Here is a 12,690-nt window from a genome sequence, read left to right as displayed (position 1 = left end):
ATTTATTTATGATTTGTTAAAATTCAACATTTCAAGAACTTCTTTTTCTGGTTTTTTTTTAGTTTTAAAAAAAATGGGGAAAAAAAGCTTGTCGCTAAGTAGATTAGGTGCTATCCGATTGCAATACCAAAAAATTACTTCAAGACTATCTGATCATCAATATAGTAATGTGTTTTTTGATTTAGTTGTGCATTTTATGGAAGCTTTTAAAAGGTAAAAAAAAATCACAATAATAAATATATTAATGCTTGAATATAAAATATATAACAAATCACATTATCACAAGTAATTAATAATGTGAATTATTTTTAATTTTTTATTAACATGTCTATATAATACATGAATAAGTATATCTATTTGAGAATAAATACCTGCATATCAATCCAATAAGAATCCAAGATAATTAGATAACTTAAGTTGAATGTTGGTAATATGCTGGTGAAGTGTAAACGTTCTTTAACGTAAAAGGTTGCATTTCTCAATGTAGTGAAAAAGAAATCTCACCAGAAAAAGAGACCTTGCTGGTGAAATTTCCACCTAAAACTCTAAATATTTCTATAATTTGTTTCAATGTTCCAATTATGTTTCTCTGAAAAAACAAAATAAATGATGTAATAATGAGATAATACTCCTTCGGTCTTTAATATAAGACCCATTTAATTAATTTGATTAGATTAAGAATGTTAGATAAGTTAGTTAATTATAAGAACTGTGACATGTTTTTTTTAAAAATACCATAATCATTTTTCTTAATACCCTCTCTTCCTCTTCTACTTGATCATAGTTGAAAGTATCCATAGAGGTAATTTAGAGAAAATTGATAAATATGAGAAATGAGTCTTATATTTGGACCAAAACCAACTTAACAATTGGGTCATATATTAAGAACCAGAAAAGTTTTTTTTTTTTTTTGGGGCCAACGATGTAGGAATGAGATGATGAAGAATGAAGAAAGAGGAGTTGGAAAGTCAATGACATGTTTGTTATATTATTAGTGACAGAGAGAATGTGAAGGCCATCATATTTTAGACCTTTTCCATTCAAAAGGCTGTTTGGAAATCGAAACCGTCTATGCTTTTCGGTCAATTTGGCCCTTGAAATTCCTCAATGGACAATCATTTTAATACCAATAAAATATTTTGATAAGAGAACTATTGGTCGACTCATTAATTAATTCTCTTATTCCTGATGATCTGGAGTTTTTTAGTAAAACACATACTGAAAGAGTCACTAAATAAATACAAAGAAAACATAAGCATCGTGTTTTAGAATAAGAATTAATTATTTAGTTTTCAAACGAACATTGATGTAGTAGTTCACTCTAGTATAGTTGCTTGAAGAGGGCTTATGCCATGAATATAAAACACATTCTATAATCTTTAGTTACTATTGTTTAATTTAACTAATCGATTCATTAGTATTTAACTTAATTAAGAAATATTTATAATATATCCTTTCTAAGGAAAATTTATGTGCATTTGCATGTGGTGACAAGTGAAGACATATTCTGTACAGCAGCCTTTTTTCCAAGTTACCAGTTATACACCATAATATATATAGTTGTCTGTAATTATGAACAGAAAAGGTCAAAAGGAATCATGATGGACAAGTGCAATATTAAATTAGGCAAAAGAGACAGCATCATTATCTTTTCTTGTTTTTCAATTCAAGAATCAACCTAGAAGATCCTGCAGATTCTGGATGAAATCTGATTGATCTCTTTTCTCAAAACTGTGAGATTTCCTATGAGGATCATTTATCTTCTTCTTCTTCATGGTTCTCCCCTTTTAAAATGTGGCATTCTATTATCTTCATCTTCATCTCTCAGAACTCTCTGCTAGCTTTCTCTCCTTCTGGGTATGGCTGCAAAGGCACAGTTCCATGTTTTGGTTGTTGATGATAGTCTGATAGATAGAATGTTAATTGAGAGGCTCCTCAAAACCTCTTCTTATCATGGTATTTTTAATTTGTTTCTTGTCTTTTAGGGTTCTTCCTCATATATAAATTTCAGATCGGTGTTCAGTACTTTTTTAGTGGGATGTGAGTTTAGAGTTTTTGTGTTATGACAGTAACCGCAGTGGAGTCTGGCAGGAAGGCTTTGAAGTTTCTGGGTTTGCAAGTGGATGATGAAATGAAAGTAGAAACTGCTATTGTTGCTGCAGAAACCCATCAGGTTGAAATGTGATATTAAAATTGGTTTTTGGCCTCAGATTTCTGATAATAAATTAAATGCATATTCTTAGAAATTTTTTTGTTGTGTGGATTAATTTGAATTGATCTTTCATGGAACTTATCATGCAGGTTGTGGAGGTACATTTGATCATCACAGATTATTGTATGCCAGGAATGACAGGCTATGATCTCACCAGAAAAATCAAGGCAAGTTGCTTTTTAAAAGGAAAATTACATTTAAAATTGTTCCTTACAAATATGTGACTTGACTTTAATTTAACATCGGGGGCATTAAACATAATTTTTTCCCAAAAAAAGAAAAGAAAAGAAAAGGCTCGTATCAGTGTTTTGTTTTATGACATTTTTATATGTAATTCCAAATATTTCAAAAATTTCCCATGAATTTTTGCTTTGTGTTTTTGGAGTTATTGATAATCAACATCTTCATATGAAAAATGACCTAAAACGCATTTTTAGCAGGCATTTCATAACCTTTTTAATCATGTGAAGTTAGAAGATAATGGAATTTCAATAACTTGCAGGAATCTAAATCTCTTAGAGATATACCTGTAGTGATTATGTCCTCAGAAAATGTGCCATCGAGGATCAACAGGTAAGATAAACAGCATACTACATTATATGCAAATCTCATATTAAAAATATTTTAAAGGGGCATCACATGACTAAATCTGAAATCTAAAAAAAAATGTTTTTTTTTTTTTAATTGTTTGGGTCAGATGCTTAGAAGAAGGAGCTGAGGAATTCTTTCTGAAACCAGTTCAGCAGTCAGATGTAAACAGGCTCAAGCCTCATATGCTGAGATCAAAAGTTAAGGAAGAAAAAGACCAACTCATTAATAATAAAAGAGCTGGAAGAGAGCCACTCTCAAGATAAATTGAGGCAAAAAAGATAGCTCATTTTTCTAGTTTGACAGAAGATGGATAGGTTCATATTACTTTGACCATATTCCATTTCTGTCTCAGAAGCTAATAGAAAAGTAAGATAAATGATTTCATTCAATTATCTTTTATTTTCTTCAACTCTAGTCTTGATGCTCAATGTTCAATTTGAGTTAATAAATTTGAGGACGGCATGAGCAGCTCCAGAAAGTAAAGAAGGGGATAATAATTGTTCTTTTTTCGTTCTAAAGAAAAGAACCTCCTAGGCAGGTTTTTTTATCTATTTATTATGTTATTTCCCATATCCTTTATAGTGATACATGCTTTTCCAATTTCATTGCTCTAAAAGTATTACAATAAAAATTAGTCAGATATCATGGATCTTTTAATGAGAACATACCACTATTCATTAAAATTAGGTCCCATTTGGTACGAAGTATTAAAAATAAGGGATTGGTATTGAGATTGCAATTAAAAAAATCATTAAAATAATATTTAGCATGAGTAATTGTTTATTATATGGGATTAGACAAACCTATAGAGGTGGGATTGGAAAATACCACCTTCTCCCATGGTATTCTCCAATCCCACATACATGGATTTAACTACTCCCATATAACAATCAATCTCTTATACTAAATATTCTTTTAGTAGATTTTCTCAATTGCAATCACAATCCTAATTCCTTATTTTTAATACTTCTTACTAAACGTAACTTCAGAGTCATACCCCTCCCTGTTCCAGAGGGTTAAAACCCACTTCATGCAGCCTTGCTCTCCATTATTGTAAGAGGCTATTTTCACGATTCTATCAACCCAAGAAAAAGGAAGACAACATACACTGAAAAAATGACTTGCAACAAAATTAAGTGCTATAATAACATTATGATAGTGTAGCTAATTGACAGAAGAAACAACCATTAAGAAACTATAACGAGATGGGGAGATGTTGACTGCTCCCGTCTTCTTTCCTACAAAATTACCTCAAAACAACAAGAAATTAACAATTTACAAAAGAATATCCAGAGAACCCTCCATTGCTTCATTAGGCATTTGCTCTCAAAAATGATGGAACAATTGCGACGTAGTTCTCCATAGAACAATAGTGCATGGCACCCCTTAACACCAGTTGCACCAACCCTCATCATCATAATTACCTTCAAAACTTTTATAACATTCAAAATGAATATTTACATCCAATAATGCCTGATAAAGAATTGGCATGTGTAGCAAACTGCGAGCAGGATGTTCATGCTTTAATCAAATTAGTCAGTTCTTAACAATGGGAAGTCAGAGACCTGATTCAAAAGGGGCCAAAAAGAAAAAGGAAGAATTAGTATACGGCCGAAAATAACGCAAAAGTACATTCAGTATGAAGCTTGTCTTGGAAACCAGTAAAATTAAATGATGCAATACAATAATTCTTTTCGCCAAATTTTATTAATTAATTTAAAGGTACTAAGTCACAAGCAATAACGTCATACGAAGGTTCAACATTCACTCCAGACACGCATGCGCAATCAACATAAATGTACAAGGTAAGAAGTCCATCTTCCATGGAACATTTGCAATTAAGTTCTGCCATGCACCATGAGTCCATGACTCCCCAGTTTTCCTTCAATTTATGTTAATAAACATGAGCAGAGTTACCGAAAAGCAAAATTACTATGCACAAACCTTCTAAGGCATTAGTATTGGTGTTCACAAATCTAAGTCTCAGTAGATAACTATTTTCTGCAAAATCATGCAAAGAACGTCCTCGTCCCCCTTCTTCAAATTGGACAGCACCAGTTGGGAATTTTTTACCATCATCACATTGTACAACAGCTTCACTAGGGGAGTTCCTACTTCTATCAGCATCCTGTTTAAAAATGATAGCTACAGCATGAGTACAGGGTGGGCGGACCCTTGCAGGCCAAAAAATAGATGAAAGGTAAACAAACTGACAAATTAATCATCCTATCAACAGGTCAGCATTCACCACATGGTAATTGGTGAAGTCATAATTTAGGAAGAGTTGTAGCTCAGGTCATAGAATTTCACCTGTAAAAATTCTAGCATTTGCTCTTCAATTGTACCACGCATTGCTAATGTTTCCACGTGAATGGGACGACAAGCACCCATGCGATGAGCACGACTAATTACTTGTTCCTCCATGCTGGAAATATATGAAAACTTGTTAAAGGATGATTAAATTGGATTAATTTGGTGATTTCATTTCCAGCAGGGGTGATAACAATAAATTGGGCATAGGAGAACACTCACATGCACACAGACATGTAAAAATCATTTTTAATCAGCAAAAATGATACCAAAGCCAAATAACTTGATTTTGATAATGGAAAGTTTTATAAAACATCAAAATATTTGATAGTCTCCTGATCACAAATAATAATAATGGATAAAAATTTCTGAATTAACAATCACAATCTTCAGCACCAGCCTCATGCAACAAAGTTTTCCTTATTTGTGATCCATATTTGCACAAAGGTCAATTAATTGAATGTGTTACCTTCTATCCCAGATTGGTTCCATTAAAAACACGTGTGTAACAAAACTCAAGTCAAGACCCAGTGCAGCACTTCCATCCATCACTAGTGCCATACAACTGGGATCATGCTGGAATGTGGCCAGTGACTTCTTCTGGAAAAGAAAAAAAGAGAAATATCCGAAGGTCATAACCAAGACTGAATATTACTCAGTGACAGTAGATGAGATTTTCAACATCATACCTTGTTGCCTAAAGGCATTGGACTATACATCCCAGTATATTTAATACCAGCAATAGTCAACTGGACAGAGAGAAATTCAAGTTAATATTATGATCATTTTGAAATGAATTCACAAAAATATCATACCCAAAACATGGAACAGGTAGGTTACCTGCTGTTCAATGACATGTATATGCTCAAGAAATTGAGAAAATATAAGAACTTTCTCAGGCATATTATTGGGCCCAGTGCCTGGAGAGCATTGCTGGAATGATGATTTTACGTCTCTCATCAGCAGAGGGCAACTGCTCTCAGCAAGAACCTGATCATTGCTACTATAATAGCCCTTCTCCTTATTGGATTCCTGTAAATCTTTCAATCTCTGGACAAGATAGGACACCTTGCTACTAGATGTCGATTGCCAATCAGGATCCCAATTATCCTGTGCTCACAATATAGCAGCATTTAGAAGATCATCAGACAAAAAACAATCATAGCAATTCAACTAGATTTTTAACTTTTAACAAAAACCTTGCCTGTTTATATGAAGGTTGTAGCTCAATAAGATCTTTAGGCACAGGCCACTTTGGGTTAGGATTTTCAGGGCGGGCTAGTGTATCAGGATTCTGCATCTCATATAATTTATTGCATCCAGGATAAGTACACTTCATACTGTCTAAAGCAACACAGTCAAGGCACAACAGATGCCGACATGGTGTAATAAAGGGAAGGCGACACCACTCCTTGCACCTTCACACCCAAAAAAAAAAAAGGGAAAGAAATTAACATGCAGCTCAATATGACTATGAATAGAATCAAAGCACATTAAACATCAAAAGTCATGTTACCTGACACACCGGCCACCACAAAGCAGATTATATCTTATAGAGGAATACTCAGCTGAATCAGGATCCATACCATTTCCTACTAACATATCCATTGTTTCCTGAATATCTTCACCAGCGTGTGTAACTTTAATATGTCCGGCAACACAGCATGAGAGCCTGACGTTTTTTATTGTTGCAATCCTAAATTTCCACTGTTTTGGATTCAGTAGACTCTCAATGTGTGAAGGATCATTCCAATCTGCCATTAATATATTGCGGCGAACTGTTAACACCAATTCATTATAACTTCTGGCATGACCCTCAGTAAAATCTAGAAAAACAGCTTTCTTGATGCATGGGGGAATATTATGCAAGTCTATCTTCCTTGCACTAATCATGCAGTTACGAAGTAGATGCAACAGACGAAACCTTCCTTCCTCCATCTCTGCCTCAAATGGCTTAAGGATGCCAACTTCCCACGACTTTGGATTCAGCCCATAAGCTTCTTCATGAAGGAACCTTAGCAACGGTTGTAAATGCGAAAGTTGACTTTTAGGAGTGTTAGGTGTTGGTGTTCCTGTCAGTATCCAACGATTTGAAGCTGTCAATGAAATAGCCATTTGCAACTTGTTTGTCAAGTTCAGGCTTGAGCCAAGGGTGTGCCCTTCATCTAATATGATTCTCAGCCAATGGATTTGCATCAGAACACTTCTCTTACGTGGGCTCCACTCTGCACTCAGGCGACTAAATGTAGTAATGACAACATCATAATCCCATGCCAGGCTGTGCACAGATGGCTTCCACTTCCAAGTATCATTCCAAACATAAACTCGCAGTTGGCTATGTTGGACATGCTTTTCTATTTGAGTTTTCCAGTGATCAACCAAGTTAGCAGGAACAACTATAAGGGTTGCTCTTGACAAGTATAGCCTAAATGAATCTAATGGCTCACGCAGGGCCATGCCAAGTGCAGTTACATCAAAAGCCAAATTATTATTTAGATTTCGTGGGTAGTACCACTTGTTTACACCTTTTTCTAATCTCTTGATGAGACCAAATGCTTGAAATATCTTGTGGTATGGATTAAGATATCGGCTGGACACAGTACAGGTGCTTAAAACAGGACCCCTTATGCCATTTATTTCCATTTCAGAAAGCTTGTCAGGAGGAAGTCTAGCCAACCAAGTGAGGGCTTTCTTAGTTTCGGAATTTATTATTGTGTAATGCTCCTTAAGTACACTAGTGAAAAATGAAACATTCTTCTTCTCACCCCCCGCACTACCTTTTACATGAAATCCTGGTAAATAAGTTATTTCACAGGCATTATGCCAGGGTTGTTCTGGGATGCTACAACTCTGATACAAAGGATCAGTGTTCATACTACAGAACCACGCTGCATTAGTATTAGCCATATTGGCATCTGCAAGCTTTCGCCACTTCTGGCAAGCATCACACTGAATCCATGTGTCCCTGTACTCAAAAGAATCTGTTACAGGCTTGTCAGGTCCCTTGCAACCCTTATCATGTCCATACGAAGTGCCAACTGGCTTATTTTCAGATACATGTGTTTCAGCATTTGAAGCATGTTCCAGTTTCAAAGGGTTTACACTATCTTTTCTTTCTTTGGAATGCCCAACTTCCTCTTCAAAAGTGGCACATAGATTTTTCTTTATGCAACTCAAGCCCAAAGAGCATCGACTTGCAGCTATTGGCTGCTCAGAGAATTCGCCTGCAGGTGATTTTTTTCCTTCCCCAGAACATTTATCATTAAGTCCAATGGTTTTCTCAGCAGGAGCCTTCAATCTAGCTCTTTTGGAGGAGTAATCATGATGCTCATTATTCCTAGCATCCTGGCATATGTCCCTCTTCCCCAAATTAGTATTGTCAATTATGTAACTACCAACAATATCATAATAACCACATTTAAGATTACCATTATGGTGACACCAAACCACATTTGCTCCAGCAGGTGGTTCTGCCAACGTACCTTGTGTCTTCAGTATAAGAGAAAGAGCTGTTACAGTCTTACCCAAACCAGGCTCATCACAGAACATTCCACCACAAAAATCTTTAATGGTGGGAGCTTCCCCAATGACTATTTCACCAGATACAGTATTTATATGGAAAACAAATCCATCCTCTGTTGAAAAAGAAACATACAAAGGATGTTCCAAGCATTCAGCATTTCGCTCCCGATGCAACATCCACTCAACAGCTGTCTGCTGGTGAGGAAAGAGTTTTAACTTTGTATAAGGCATTATTGAAGCAGCCAAGGATCTCAAATGACGACAAGTTGCAGAAACCCTGGCAATGTCCATCGGGCCAAGGGGAGCTAGAATTTTTGTTAAAATGTCATCAGACAACTCCCAAATTCCAGATCTCCAAGAGTCATTCAAGGGTACTATCCTGGAATTATCTAGCTTCCGCTCTTTTCCTACACCAGGTATACTCTTAAAAATTTCATGGAGCTCAAATAGACTATTCTTTGAAGAATCTTTCGCATGGTAGTGGAGTTTGCACCCAAATACATGACAGTCACAGAGGCTCCAAATGCTCTCATTAGCCCCCTGAATCTTCCTAATATAGTCGGAGCAAGAAAGAATCGATCTTCTCTCATCCCAGTCACATCTGTGGAAAGCATTTATGTCAGCAAACTAAGACAGTCAGGTTTATGAGTTGAACAGAACAATGAGAAAGGGGAGGGGCTTAATCAGTTGCTTTATATTACAAGGTCCTATTTACTGATAGTGACTAGTCTGATACAACATACGACCATTCTAGAGATGGCTTTCATTTTGATAAAATGATTAGTTAAGTCAGAGTTGGAAGTCGACTAAGATTGCAGATTCCATTGATGTATCACACATATTTTTCATTTTTCATTTCAATAATTTTACATCCCTTCAAAGATTTATGTATGTAGGCAGCATGCTGATCGCACACACAAACCACATAAATTTTCAAGTGAAAGTCAAAGATATACTTGGTAAATATATTAAAACTTTCATAATTACACAGAATAGCATTATGTCAATATAATCGTCAAATCATCCCTCCGCAGGCAGCCAAAATCCAACATGTGACCATTTTAACGCATACAATACATGATCAATGTTGAGTTTTTAAGCATTGATCATAAAAATCAGATAATGCAGCGGTGCCTCCGACAGGTTGCCTCCAATAGGAGGACCCCTATGCCTAGCAAATACACACACACACACACGCCAAAACCATAACTTTATATACATTATTAGTTCGACATAATTTCTGAACCTATTTTCTCCAAACACGGACGTATCATTGCCATTATACTATTCAACTCAAGTTAACACACATTATTGTAATACCAATAACTGGCTTAAGAGGTAAAACCATATCCAATTGCGAGCTCCACATCTAAATCTAAATTACCATAGAAAAGGAATTCCTTTTTTGGATAACATGTAGATTTAAATGATAAACGCAAACCTCAAATGCCGAAAAAGAGCGCCAGCAGTGGACCCGGATCTCGGAAACTGCCAGCCACTCCACAATGCAATCGGAAGATACACATCGACCAGTACCACTGCTCTAGCCTCTCCACAGTCCCCAAGGTCAACCAAAACCACTCGAGCATCAATCTTTAAACACCTCTTGCTAACCAAAGCGTGAAGCTGGTGAATCACACTAACACTCCCATTCACCATCCCAATCTTCGTCATCCTCTTCCTCCTCAAGCTATTACTCCCAGACACCTCCCAATTTTCCTTCTTGCATTGCCCTTCTTTCGCGAACTCCGAGGCGCAATAAGACCATTATATTCGTAATCAATCCTAGATTCCTTCCCCACCACTTCGCACTGCGCTGAATCAGACGGAGACGCGTTCCCGCCATCATCCTGCTCCGCCGCCGAATCCACCGGAACTAAAACGACCCCGTTCTCGGACCTAAATCCGACGGCATTAGAACCGTCGCCAAATATGTCGCAGTGCTGTTTGAAGGACAAACTGGCACACGGGTCGGGTTGCGAAGGAGTGACTGCGAGAACCGCAAATAGGAAGCCACAAAGCTTGTCGTCCGAGAAGGAATCGTCCATTGCAGAGCCTGGAGCAACCAGCACCTACGAAATTGACTTGATTAAGGAACAAAATCTGACGGTGATGGAAAGTCGTGCATCTTCGAGCCGCACCCACAGAAATAGCTGAAGAATACGGGAAAGTCCAACTCCGATTTCTGATGCCAACAGATTAAAACTGCAGGTTTTATGCGCAGGACAGAATTCACCTATCCAATCAGGGGGTTGGATTGATTATTATTTAACGATTTAACGTGCCTTTTTAATGTTTGAACTTTGTAATTTTGGAGAGTCAATATTGTTTTTTTGTTTTGGGTAAAATGAATATTAAATTTATTAGAAAACAATTTAGGCTTCTTACCCCTTTGCATCCAAATTTTTGTGCATATTTCTTAAATTTTTACTATAACAACTAATTAATTAATTTAAAAATATTAAAAAATTAGTTAAATTATTTATTTGTAATAAATAGGTATTATTTTTCTCAGAATACCCTTACTAATTATATGTATTCGTTAGAACTATTATATAATAGAACCTTTAATATATACAAACAAGGAGTACTTTAAAAAAAAAAGATAAATATAAAAGATAAAGTAAACTGAAGTTTTATATTTAGAACCAAATTGAAAGTCAAACAAACTTTTAAAAACTAGAAGTAGTATCAATAATATTTTAAATAAGGTTGTTTTCAATAGGAGAGCTATGTCTGAAAAAAGAGATGATTTGAAGTTTTGCACTTAATTTATTTTTGAATAAAAGTTTTATTGAAATAAAAGGAGGAAAAAGGGCGAAAGATACGTGTGCGCATAGAAATTAAAAAGGAAAAAAAAATATTTTTAAGTGTGCGCATAGAAATTAAAAAGAAAAAAAAACATTTTTAAGTTCTGTGACCGTACAATGTTTTTCACTTAAAGTGTGTTTGGATAGAAACCAAACCATGGTTTTAAAAGTGCTTTTACAGATTACGAAGTAAATATGTGGAGGAGATTATCTCGTTTTGCGGAAAAATACTTCTGAAACCACGGTTTTGGGATACCCAAACAGGCCCTTACTCGTTTGAGGTATAATGTGATGATTTGGTTGATGAAATTTTCTCTTTTTTAATTGACTAAGGTTGCGGTTATGTTTGTTTAAGCTATCCAAAAAAAAAAAAGAGAATATATATGTACTTTAATTTTACATAAAAATAGATAAATAAATTTAAAATGTTAAAACTTGATTTGAATAGTTTACAATTGTAGAACATTAACTTTTTTTTCCCCACTTCTTTCACTATAATCATGACGTTATAGGAGGGATAAGGGAAGTAAAGGATAGAGGAGATGATTTTTTTTAGTTTGTGAAATTTATTTGATTTTGATTTTAATTCTTTAAATTTGATATAATTTTTGTTTTAGGGTTAAAAATATTTAGGCAGATCAAAATTAAATTATATTTTAGAGACTAAAATTACTAGTTTTGAATTATAGGGATCAAAAGAAGTCATATTTTAAGATACTAAAAGTTGTGTTTATTAATCTATATACTTAATTAATTCACTTTGTAGTTGTTTAGTAGAAGGCAAAATAATTCACTTTAGATAAGATCATAGCAATAGGAAGAAAAGTTGAGAGGAAAGAAAATAGGACGAGAGAAAATAAAGAAAAGAAAAAAAGTAGACAGAAATTGTTATGATCCTTCTTACTTAGATGGATGAGAGAAAATAAAAAAGAAAGAAAATTAGCAAATACCTAAATAACTAAAATGTCCTTATCATATTTAAAATTAAATTAAATTAAACATTGCAATAAAAAAATTATACTAATATTAGTATCATCAAATAATTTAAAATCAAGTTATTTGGTTTATATACATTTTCAGATTATTATGTTTTAAAACCAAATTAAAATAAAAAATAAAAAGTCATAGAAATCTTGTTTTCTTTTCCAAATCTCTCTACATATAAAGAGAAAATTTGAAGGAAAAAAAAGGATGTTCTCCTCCACTTTTTCTTTTTTTCATGTTTTCTTTCCTATCCAAATAAAA

At 34.7% G+C, this 12,690-nt stretch overlaps 1 protein-coding gene and 1 pseudogene across 1 annotated transcript; one reads left to right on the top strand and one right to left on the bottom strand.

Moving 5' to 3' along the window:
• The first annotated feature begins 1,844 nt into the window (after positions 1 to 1,844).
• Positions 1,845 to 3,312, top strand: LOC114727479 (two-component response regulator ARR9-like; annotated as a pseudogene).
• Positions 3,313 to 3,907: 595 nt separating this feature from the next.
• LOC114727480 (F-box protein At3g54460) lies at positions 3,908 to 10,804 on the bottom strand. Its single transcript, XM_028914182.1, has 10 exons — positions 10,438 to 10,804; positions 10,077 to 10,381; positions 6,630 to 9,236; positions 6,318 to 6,531; positions 5,954 to 6,223; positions 5,803 to 5,862; positions 5,583 to 5,713; positions 5,114 to 5,228; positions 4,748 to 4,931; positions 3,908 to 4,368 (listed from the first exon to the last, which is right to left on the bottom strand). The coding sequence occupies exons 1-10, from the start codon at positions 10,681 to 10,683 to the stop codon at positions 4,361 to 4,363; spliced, it is 4,140 nt and encodes a 1,379-aa protein (XP_028770015.1). The 5' UTR covers positions 10,684 to 10,804; the 3' UTR covers positions 3,908 to 4,360.
• Between the last annotated feature and the right edge of the window lie 1,886 nt (positions 10,805 to 12,690).

This window comes from Neltuma alba, unplaced genomic scaffold, assembly GCF_004799145.2.
Source record: "Neltuma alba isolate B1F8T4 unplaced genomic scaffold, ASM479914v2 tig00012477_pilon, whole genome shotgun sequence".
Classification (NCBI taxonomy): domain Eukaryota; kingdom Viridiplantae; phylum Streptophyta; class Magnoliopsida; order Fabales; family Fabaceae; genus Neltuma; species Neltuma alba.
Note: the sequence above shows the minus strand (reverse complement) of the source record. Positions and strands in the feature narration are given on the sequence as shown.

Excerpts from the sequence above, each read along its gene's own strand:
- LOC114727480 (XM_028914182.1), bottom strand. The coding sequence starts at position 10,683 with ATGGACGATTCCTTCTCGGACGACAAGCTTTGTGGCTTCCTATTTGCG. Across the intron at positions 5,863-5,953 it reads TACATGTCATTGAACAGCAG|TTGACTATTGCTGGTATTAA; the intron begins GTAACCTACCTG and ends CTCTCTGTCCAG. Across the intron at positions 4,932-5,113 it reads AAATGCTAGAATTTTTACAG|GATGCTGATAGAAGTAGGAA; the intron begins GTGAAATTCTAT and ends ATTTTTAAACAG.